The 11,609-nt window shown below is 50.9% G+C and overlaps 1 protein-coding gene across 1 annotated transcript in view; it reads right to left on the bottom strand.

Annotated features, from left to right (window-relative positions):
- Positions 1-1,623: 1,623 nt before the first annotated feature.
- LOC147700486 (erythroid membrane-associated protein-like) overlaps positions 1,624-11,609 on the bottom strand; it is a gene marked incomplete at its 5' end in the record, with an annotated part of 39,640 nt that continues 29,654 nt past the window's right edge. Inside the window, one exon of the mRNA XM_086928429.1 lies at positions 1,624-3,089. Within this exon, the coding sequence (XP_086784555.1) occupies positions 2,578-3,089 (512 nt within the window). The remainder of the gene's footprint in view (positions 3,090-11,609) is intronic.

Raw genomic sequence — 11,609 nt, 5'->3', positions numbered from 1 at the left:
GACATCACCCTCTCCCGCCTCTCTCATGTACATCACCTGCTCTCCCCTCCCTGAGGGACATCTCCCTCTCCCCACTCCCTCATGGACATTTCCCGCTCCACACTCCCTCAGGGACATTTCCCTCCCCCCTCCCGCGGAACTTCTCTCACTTCCCCCTCCCTTGGGGACATCTGCTCCCCCTCCCCCCGGGGGCATCTCCCGCTCCTCTCTCCTACGAGGACATCTCCCGCTCCCCACTCCCTAGGGAACATCTTGGGGATGTGTCCCGCTTCCCCTGCCCCAATGACATATCTGACTCCCCCCTCCCTCTGGGACATCTCCCACTCTCCCCTACCTCAGGTGTCCACAGGCTATTGCCGAATAACAGGAAAACACTACATCCCCTTGGTGGAGGTCTAACGGTAGATGAAAGTCTCAAGGAAAAGAGATTTGTTAGGAACAATCCACTCGTTTAACTCACTAACAAGTTTATAATAAAGTTTTGTGAAAACTAATACCCATTACACAAACATATGGAAAAGTGAAGCCTGTGTATGCATGTATTAACGCGAATAACACTGAAGTGGGACTAATACCGCCTTAAATCGGGAGATTAGTTTTGCGCATGCGTCAACTACATCTACGTAGAATGGCGATGTAATGCTTGGAGGGAAATTCTTGCGCATATGCAGAAGCTTCTAAAATGGAGTCTTAAAGACTCACGTGCATGGCACATGCTTATCTGAAATAAAAACAAGCTAATTCACTAATGCTAATGCAGGGAAAAGTAATAATAATGAAATGGGACATAGTAGAGGTGGGTGGTATACGGTGTAAACCCTTTGTTTGAGAAATTAACATTTGTCTTCTGACTTTTATTACTAGTGCGTATTTGGGCCTTTTTCGTATGGCTGAACTGAACTGAGTGACGAGATGTCCGCGCATGCTCATCAGAGGGGAACCATGAAATGATGACAGAATGATTTGAACGAGCGCCAAGGACAAGAGAACATCCGTTGGAACAAGACCGTGCAGAGTTCAACATAAATGAAGTTTATTTGTTGCAAAATAGAAACAATTAATATATGGGAATGAAATTTATGAATAAAAAGTAAGGGGATGGGTTTGCAAACAATGAATGGACTGATTTTTGACATGTCAGCGTGGTGTGATGAAGACCCCCCTTGCCCTGTCCAATCAAATCTCGCACTTTTTCAATACTGAAACTGTAGTGGGTGGGACATGGAGAAATGAAAGGTATAATTAAGGTAACTTTAGTTAGTTAGTTAGCATTTGCAGGGGAACTTTTGTTGGAGAGAGCTTTGCAGGCGTGCGTGGCAGAACGGAGCGAATCGCTGCTGGAGCAGATGCCTGGGCGGGTGGAGGGAGCTGAATGCAGAATCGGAAGCAGAACATCCTATCCTGATCCAATTCGGTTAGATCTGAAGATTGCAGACGAATCTCGAGGAGGGAGAGAGTGTCAGAGAGGGGTGCGTCACAACCATCGGTATTATAGAGAGGTCAACTGTCCTGTCCTGATCCTGCCCTGAAGCCTTTGTCTCCTGACCTATCTCAGGGGACCCATACCAGCTCTTGGGCCAGGGGGTTGGTCTTCCACACCATCCTTGGTAATCATAATTTTCCTTTATTTTGCTAATGTTCTTTACCTTGTCCTTCTATCCTCTCTAATTAACCCCTTGGCCGCGGCGGTAATTCCGCCGCGGCACTAGGGGATGAGGGGGGCCGCGCAGCACCGCCATGCTCGTGACGGAACCACTCCGTCACGAGCCGCGGTGGCGCTGTACTTGTGACGAAATGGGTCCGTCACGGCCCCGCCCGCTCAATGGAACGATCAGCGCAGGTGCGAAATCAGTGCCGCACAGGTGCCGCGGCCAGGCCGTGACGGATCCATTCCGTCACCAGCACAGCACCACCGTGGCTCGTGACGGAATGGTTCCGCCACGAACATGCAAGGGGTTAAAACATTGATTAATGCGTGAGTTCAAGGTAAATGCACTGTGTCCGCTAAATTGCATTTTCTCTCCTATGGATTATGGTGTCTACACTGTATTGAGACTGTTCACATGCACCTACATTTTAGATAAAGATTTAAAACTTTCAGAGTCTGTGGGTATTTTACTATAAGGTATGTAAAAGTTAGTAAAGATTTATGTTATTTGTCACCATCAACTAGCTCAACTAATGGTCCATCGACCAGAAGAAAGAGCGTTTTGATCTGTGAAGGGTTAGTTAGGAATGAACAGAGGTATTGAATAAACTAATCCTAACAGTTTGTGAAAATTATAAACTTGACCCCAGCGGTTTACACACGGTGAGTTTCTGGGCCCAGGTGAGTGTACGGAAGTGGAGTATCTGTTGTTGTTGGACCGCTGGATCAAAAGTAGAAGTGAAGCCTCGCGGGAGGGTTGAGGGGGGGGCAGGTTTGTCCCTAAATGTGGAAGAAATAGGGGTGCAGCACCCCCTATAAGGGGGATTAATACCAGGAGATGCAGAAAATCAAAGAGTGCAGATTTAAAAGGTGGGGGGAGGGTGCTGCGTCTCTATCTCTCTCTGCCCTGTTATTGCCATGGTGGTGCTCTATTTCACCAGGCGCAGGTCAGACCTAGCAGGGACCGAGAAGTAGGGGTGCAGCCCCCCAGTGAAGGTGTCATTGAAGGTGTGGAGATGCTCCCAGGTGTCTGCGTTGTACCAGGAAAGCCGCCCCCCCTCATAGTCCAGATACACCCCCAGCTTCTCGGGGCTCTGACGGGGAAACAGGTAGGTGAGAATGGGGACGAGAGCGAAATATGTTACACTATTCAACCGCCCCACAAGCCAGGCCTTGCCCACAATGGACTCACTGGTAATCTCCTCCCTTCCTAGAGTCTCTAGTGCAACCCCCAATGACCACACCGCCTCATGCAGCACCTGCACCTCCCAGTAATGCCTCCCTGAGGTGAACCGCTCCCGCCCCAGCACAGTGGAATTGTTAATGAATCTCTTGGGACGGTTCCGCCGAGGCTGCAGTCTGTCTGTCCCTGTCACACGTCTATCATCCTCAGACAAGATCAGGTGTCCATCAGCTGCGTCTGGATCCAGAGTCACCAGCGCTGCAGAGAGAGGAGAGAGAGTTAATGACACACTGTGTGACCTCAGACAAGTCACTGCCCCACACAGAGACCCCAGCGCTGCAGAGAGAGGAGAGAGTTAATGACACACTGTGTGACCTCAGACAAGTCACTGTTCCACCTTGAAACCCCAGCACTGCAGAGAGAGGAGAGAGAGTTAATGACACACAGTGTGACCTCAGACAAGTCACTGTCCCACCCAGAGAACCCTGCGGTCACCTAAGGTGCTTATGCTCCCTCCACCCCAGGTGCTGATGCTCCATCCACCCCAGGTGCTGATGCTCCCTCCACCTGAGGTGCTGATGCTCCCTCCACCTGAGGTGCTGATGCTACCTCCACCCCTGGTGCTGATGCTCCCTCCACCCCAGGTGCTGATGCTCCCTCCACCTGAGGTGCTGATGCTTCCTCCACCCCTGGTGCTGATGCTTTCTCCACCCCAGGTATTGATGTTCTCTCCACCCCAGGTGCTGATGCTCCCGCCACATGAGATCCGGATGCTCCCTCCACCCCAGGTGTTGATACTCTCTCCACCCCAGGTGCTGATGCTCCCTCCACCCCAGGTGCTGATGCTCCCTCGACCATGGGTGCTGATGCTCCCTCCACCCTAGGTGCTGGTGCTCCCTCCACCACGGGTGCTGATGCCCCCTCCACCCCAGGTGCTGATGCTCCCTCCACCCCAGGTGCTGATGCTCCCTCCACCCCAGGTGCTGATGCTCCCTCCACCTAGGTGCTGATGTCCCCTCCACCCCAGATGCTGATGCTCCCTCCACCCCAGGTGCTGATGCTCCCTCCATCCCAGGTGCTGATGCTCCCTGCACCCCAGGTGATGATGCTCCCTCCACCCCAGGTGCTGATGCCCCCTCCACCCTAGGTGCTGATGCCCCCTCCACCCCAGGTGCTGATGCTCCCTCCATCCCAGGTGCTGATGCTCCCTGCACCCCAGGTGATGATGCTCCCTTCACCCCTGGTGCTGATGCCCCCTCCACCCTAGGTGCTGATGCCCCCTCCACCCCAGGTGCTGATGCCCCCTCCACCCCAGGTGCTGATGCTCCCTCCACCCCAGGTGCTGATGCTCCCTCCACCCAGGTGCTGATGTCCCCTCCACCCAGATGCTGATGCTCCCTCCACCCCAGGTGCTGATGCTCCCTCCACCCCAGGTGCTGATGCTCCCTCCATCCCAGGTGCTGATGCTCCCTTCACCCCAGGTGCTGATGCTCCCTCCACCCCAGGTGCTGATGCTCCCTCCACCCCTGGTGCTGATGCCCCCTCCACCCCAGGTGCTGAAGCCCCCTCCACCCCAGGTGCTGGTGCCCCCTCAACCCCAGGTGCTGATGCCCCCTCCACCCCAGGTGCTGATGCTCCCTCCACCCCAGGTGCTGATGCTCCCTCCACCCAGATGCTGATGTCCCCTCCACCCCAGGTGCTGATGCTCCCTCCACCCCAGGTGCTGATGCTCCCTCCACCCCAGGTGCTGATGCTCCCGCCACCACGGGTGCTGATGCTCCCTCCACCCTGGGTGATGATGCTCCCTCCACCTGAGGTGCTGATGCATCGGAGACTTTGTCATATTGATATGCTTTGCCTACACACTGTGTTAAGTTAGCATGAGCTTATTAAGAGTTTAAACGCCATTTTACCTTTCTGCTGCTTCTGCACACTGCACATACTTGTTATTTTAGCTTTGAGTCTAGCAGAATGTTTTGCTCCACACGAGAATATTATGTTGTTGCTCTGATATCAGCTTTGCTTGGTGAGCTGTGTCTGTACAGTCAGTGCCGAGGCCTTCAAGGATATCTCAACACAGGGGTTGGCGTGAGGTCTGATCTTCGCATGTTCTAGACATAACCTACATGCAGCTGTGGCCAAACTTTGCTTTTAGGCGCGTTTAGTATTGCAACGCACAGAGAATACACACACTTGATGATGCTTCGCATGCAGAGAGCTGGTGGAAGATGATGTGATCCCTTACCACTAGGATCTGAGGTATGGGGCCGCCCTGCTAAAATCCAAAGAGACCTTCTTAGATATAATATAATGTACTAGCAAGGGAGGGTGAGAATTAGCATTTTAACATGCTTTCCCCCTTTGTATTCTATGGACTAGTAACTATGCTGATTACTTTGTTTCTTATATTATGTTTGCTTGTATTAGCTAAGATACTGCGCTTGAGAACAATGCATTAGAATATAAACATTTCACTAGTGCACGCGTCCTCATTTACTCCTTGTTCTGGATTGATATGATTGTATAATGAAAGAGTGTTCATGTGTTCCACGTTACCTGAGGTGTACTAAGTCCATGTTCTGGTTTGTCTAAGCATTGGGAGTTTGTAAAAACCAATGAGACACTGTAGCTAGTCTGGTAGGGGATTTTGGTTACTAAGGTGAGTTTTGGCACACCCTAATTCACTGAGGGTGCAAGTCTCTATGCACAGTTCTGTGTGAGAACGGAATCCCTGCGACATGGCGCCCAACTGTTGGTGGTCTTATTACAGAACACTTGAGTAGTGCAACATTCAGTCCTTAACCCCTTCACTATTGTTTCCGGTTAACGGTGGTGTCGGACAAACCTACCTATACTTACATAGGTCTTTTCAAGCTTGATTCTTTCAAAATGGTTTCCTTGAGTTACTACCCAGTTGTGCGACAGAGTTTACTTATTACCTATTTCTTTCTGTGTCACTATGGCCGTGGTGGACATTCCGCAACATAGTCGCATTGCGGTACGCAATCATTTCCAGACTTATAATGTCCCTGTGGATGGCATGGCCGTAATAATGGTGGTGAGTGCAGAGGTGGCTTACCCATACGAAATTTTTTACTCACGGGTGACCTTCCCAGCTGTGAACGCAAATACTACTGTGTTCGACACGTACACTCACACTGCTGTGCCACAGGAATATGCTCCGTATAGGGCACAGGAAGTTCCTACTGATGCTTGGCAGCACCACATTTGGTTTGATGGTGCCCTACCCCACTCTTTGACATCTCCGAGGTTAGGTCCTTTGTCCATTCCGGGCACGACATGGCCTGTTTTGGCTGGGTTTACACCTCATCCTCAACATGGGGCGTGTTCCGTTGTTGAGTTAAGACGTCTACATGTAGTCGCAATCAGCGTGATTAGGTCGTTAGTGCAAAACATAAACCCGTAATCTCCCGGGCGGGGCCCCGGGTGGTGCGGCGCTTCCTGCCGGACAGGGTGGAATGAAGCTTAGTCCTGTAATGGTCAACGCTGTGATGGGCAAGTGCCCCCAGGATAAGGATGATTTTCCTTTCTTGCTTGCCGAAAAGTTTGACCAGCTGGAAGCAGTATTTCCTAACACGAATCCTGGTGAAAAACACAGGATTCTGACAATTAGCATGCCAAAAGACTTGACACCAGAAATTGGTGACTGTGAGACATGGGGAAAGACCTTTGCGGCAGTATATGTGAGGTGCTACGGCACTCCGTCTATGACTGTCCTTCCGACGGTCCTTAAGCGTGTTCAAGATGAGCATGGACCTGAGGCTGCTGTTGAATTGGGTATGCGCCTATGTGGCTCCTTTGATGTGGTTTCCGATCTCATACTTGCGAATGTCAAGGGAGATGCGGTGGACTTTCAGGTGTCCAATGCTTTGCAGGCAATTCCCGATGCCAACAAACCCCGACAGTTAGCAAGAATTATTGTGGCGGCTTATAAAACCGTGGGCCGCAATAGCGTGGGACTCAAGCCATTTTCTACTAGAGAGAAAAAACAATCCCAAGGGCAGAAGTCTGAAACTGAAGAAAAGCCCAAGACCAAAAAACAAAATTGGCAGAAAAAACAGAAACTGGAGTCTCGTCCTGCGTCTCCATTGCCTGCGCCCACAGAACGTATTTATGACTTACGCGATTGCCCGACGATAAAATCACCTGATCGTTTTCAGGTTTCTGATCAACGCTCTCCTCGTTCTTTTCAGGACTCATCGGCCTCATCGACCGGTGGTGGAGGTGACGGCAGGGGTCGGGGTGGCCAGCAAGGACGCGACCAGCCCCGCCCGAAAGACGGTAAAGGCAAGCAGGACGATTCTACACCGAAAAGACCCCAGTTTCAGAAAAAGAAAGTCGCCGCTTTAACAGCGCGATATGCCACAGATAGTGAGAACGCAGCTTCGAAATCAGACAGGGGCTCTGACCTTGCTGGACAGGGTGGCGGAAATTACCATAGTGCGAGAGGCCTTGCGTCCGCTACTGAAGGTGACAGCGACTGACCGTTATGTTGTTTTGGAGACAGCTGACACTAGAGTAGCTCCCCCTGATAGACTTCATGAAATAGTCCTGTTCATTGAATGTGACATACAACGTACCATAAAAGGGGTATTTTGGGAAAATCTTACGACTACCTATTACATTTTGTTAGCGGAGGCTGAATGGCCCCCACCTTTTGTGCTCGCAGCACCGAGAGGGGAGGAGGTAATCCTCCCTAGTTTCGCGCACACTGTCTTAAAGGAGCATGCGCTGAATTTTGCAGAAGAGTGGGCTAAAGCCCTTGCGCCAGCTTTGTACCGTACACACTGTGGTTGGGATAAATTTTCCCCACACCACGAGATTCCTTTACGGTTTATGCCACAGCCTCAACCTCAATATCCCATTAGACGTGAAGCTAAGGCTTCCGTTGCCAAAATCCTTGGTCAATTGGAATATCAAGGAGTGATTGAAACATGTGTGTCACTGATGAATAACCCTCTTTTTACTGTGACCAAGCCGGACGGATCATATCGTTTGGTATTGGATTACCGGCATTTAAACTCACATTGCCATACCTGTGCAGTACAGAATACTCACGGCTCTGCCTTAGTGGATAGTCTTGTGCCTAAGCGGTTTAAAACCACGCTTGACATTTCCAACGGTTTTTATGCCCACCATTTGGATGGTCTAAGTTCCCAATGGACCAGTTTTACATGCGGCGGAGAACAAAAGCAGTTCAAAAGCTTACCAATGGGCTATAAGAATAGTCCTGGAGTATTTGCTGCCCGCATAGTCTCTCTCTTAAAGAGTGTCGACCCAGATGCATGTTCGTATGTGGATGACATTTATCTCACAGACGACGAACTTTGGGAGCATCTGTGTCGAGTTGACCGCGTAATTTGTAGCTTTGCGGACTTCGGTTACAAATTCAACTTTGCAAAGCCACACATTGCAGAGTACACAGTGTTGTTCCTGGGCTACAAGCTCAACAATGAAGGACGAGGATTGGCTCCTCACTTCTTGGAGAAATGCGCACAACTGCGCGCTCCGACAACTCTGAAAAAATTACAGTCTTTGCTGGGATTTTTGAATTTCAGGAGGACATACACTCTTGAATAAGCCCAGCGTATCAAGCCTTTGTATGCTTTGATACAACCTACTTTTACCAGATTATGCTGGCTACCAGAACAATCTTTGCAGACTAGTCTGCTTGAATCTAAATTTTTACTGGCTCGTGATAACCACACCAACCTGGTGATAAGAATCATCCCTGGGGCGGTGGGTTTCACTAACCTTACTTTTAACGTGGGAGACACAGTACCTATTGCCTACAAGTCACACTTCCTTCTGGGAGACCTCAACTTCCACCTTGAAAAGATCAACGACCGCAACTCCGCCACCCTCTTAGACAACCTCGCCAACCTCGGACTTAAACAACTGGTCACTTCCCCCACCCACATCGCAGGTCACACACTCGACCCCATCTTCACCTCCAGCAACCATGTCTCCTTCAGCCACACTACGGATCTCCTCTGGACTGACCACAGCTGCGTTCACTTCACCTACAACAAGCCGAAACCCATCATCCACCTCCAACCAACTCTACAAAGAAACTGGAACAAAATCACCACGGATCAGATCTCCACATCGCTCCTTCGAACCTCCCCAGCCCTCTCTTCTAACGCCAACGAAGCTGCCTCCAACCTCACCCTTTGGTTATCCAACACCGCCGACACCTTAGCACCACTGAAAAAACGTCAACACAAACTTGGCAACAAGAAGGCCTCATGGTTCAACGATGATCTCAAGAAGTCCAAGAAACTGTGCCGCTCCCTGGAAAAGGCCTGGAAAAAAGACCCATCCACCAGCACCAAGGACGCCTTCAAAAGCGCCACCCGTACTCACCACCAACTGATCCGAAAAGCCAAGAAAACAGCATTCAAGGATCGACTTGACAACAACGCCCACAACAGCAAGGAACTTTTCAACATCGTCAAGGAATTTTCCAACCCCTCGGCCAACTCCAACGACATCACCCCCTCTCAAACCCTCTGCGACTCCCTAGCCTCTTTTTTCCACAACAAGATTGCTGACATCCACAACAGCTTTGACAACCAACCCGGAAGCCAACCCACCCTACCATCTGCTGACCATCTTCCCCCCGTAAACACCCTTAACGCCTGGAACCCAATCTCCACTGAGGACACCATCCGCCTGATGAATTCCATCCACTCCGGATCCCCCACAGACCCATGCCCTCACCACATCTTCAACAAAGCAGACTCCGTCATAGCACCGCACCTCCGAGACGTCATCAACTGCTCCTTCAACTCCGCTACCTTCCCAGAAGACTGGAAACACGCTGAACTCACCGCCCTTCTGAAAAAACCAACAGCAGACCCCACCGAACTCAAAAACTACCGCCCCATCTCGCTTCTTCCATTCCCGGCCAAAGTCATCGAGAAAGCCGTCAACAACCAGCTCGCCGCCTTCCTCGAAGCCAACAAATCACTCGACCCCTCACAATCTGGCTTCCGAGCCAAGCACAGCACTGAGACCGCCCTCATCGCAGCAACAGACGACATTCGAACTCTATTGGACAATGGAGACACAGTCGCCCTCATCCTCCTCGACCTCTCCGCAGCCTTCGACACAGTCTGCCACAGCACCCTTTTACAACGCCTCAGAAACATCGGAATCCAAGGAAAAGCACTGGAATGGATCACCTCGTTCCTCACCGGAAGAACCCAGAGAGTCCGCCTCCCACCATTCAAGTCCGAGGCCTCTGAAATCATTTGCGGCGTACCTCAAGGATCCTCACTCAGTCCCACCCTATTCAACGTATACATGAGCCCCCTCGCGGCCATCGCCCGCCAACACAACCTCAACATCATCTCTTACGCGGACGACACTCAACTGATCCTCTCTCTCACCAAGGACCCCAGCACCGCCAAAACTAACCTACACGAAGGAATGAAAGAAGTCGCCGAATGGATGAAACAAAGCCGTCTGAAACTGAACTCAGACAAAACAGAAGTCCTCATCTTAGGTACATCCCCCTCTGCATGGGACGACTCCTGGTGGCCGGAAGCCCTCGGAAAAGCACCCATCCCGACAGACCACGCACGGAACCTTGGCGTCATCCTGGATTCTTCACTCTCAATGAACAGACAAGTCAACGCCGTATCATCTTCCTGCTTTAACATTCTTCGCATGCTCAGAAAAACATTTCGCTGGATCCCCTCCGAAACAAGGAAAACAGTCACCCACGCTCTAGTCACTAGCCGACTGGACTACGGAAACACCCTCTACGCAGGTACCACCGCTAAACTCCAGAAGAAACTACAACGAATCCAAAACGCCTCAGCCAGGCTCATATTAGACATCCCACGCAACGAACACATCTCTGGTCACCTTAAAGACCTCCACTGGCTACCCGTCAATAAGAGGATCACTTTCCGACTGCTAACCCACGCACACAAATCACTCTACGACATCGGACCAGATTGCCTCAACTCTCGACTGTCCTTCTACACCCCCTCCCGCCAACTTCGCTCTTCCAGCCAAGCCTTCGCCACTGTACCTCGCATCAACAAGACCACCATGGGAGGCAGATCCTTTTCATACCTGGCTGCCAAAACTTGGAACTCACTCCCCGCTTACCTTCGCCTCACCCAGAATCACCTAGCGTTCAGAAAGCAGCTTAAAACGTGGATATTTGACAAATAATCCTCCTCCCCTTCCTAAGCGCCTTGAAACCCTCTGGGTATGTAGTGCGCTATACAAATTTTATGACTTGACTTGACTTGACCCCGTTTCCTGCATTAGAAGCAGTTACGAAAGCCAGTGTGCCTAATTCTAAAGTTTTGCACCCTCGGTGGATAGAATGGGCAGCATCCTTGACATCTCAGGATGTCATCTTTGTTTTTGATGCCTCCTTACAGTCGCAGGAGTTTTTGCAATATGAATTCGTTCATCCAGCACCTTTGGCTATGAGGCCTTTGGAGGATTTCCTTTGCATCATATACACTGATGGTTCAGCGCAAGTTGCGCTTGAGTCTAAGCACAGTACGTTTCCACTTGCGCCATTGTGGTAGGTGCCATGGTGAACGATGAGTTCAAGTCCACATGCAGACTCTAGGGGACTGCACCGCACAATTGGCAGAGCTTCGTGCTCTGATGCTTGCATTGGAGTACGCTGATCCTAATGTGACGACTCTTATTGTAAGTGATTCTTACTACTTGTTGGACAGGCCCCAGGAAGGGCTCGCTCCCTCCCCGCATGACAGAGCCAGG

This window comes from Lissotriton vulgaris, chromosome 7 (genome assembly GCF_964263255.1).
Source record: "Lissotriton vulgaris chromosome 7, aLisVul1.2, whole genome shotgun sequence".
Lineage (NCBI taxonomy): Eukaryota > Metazoa > Chordata > Amphibia > Caudata > Salamandridae > Lissotriton > Lissotriton vulgaris.
This window is presented reverse-complemented; position numbering and strand designations above follow the sequence as displayed.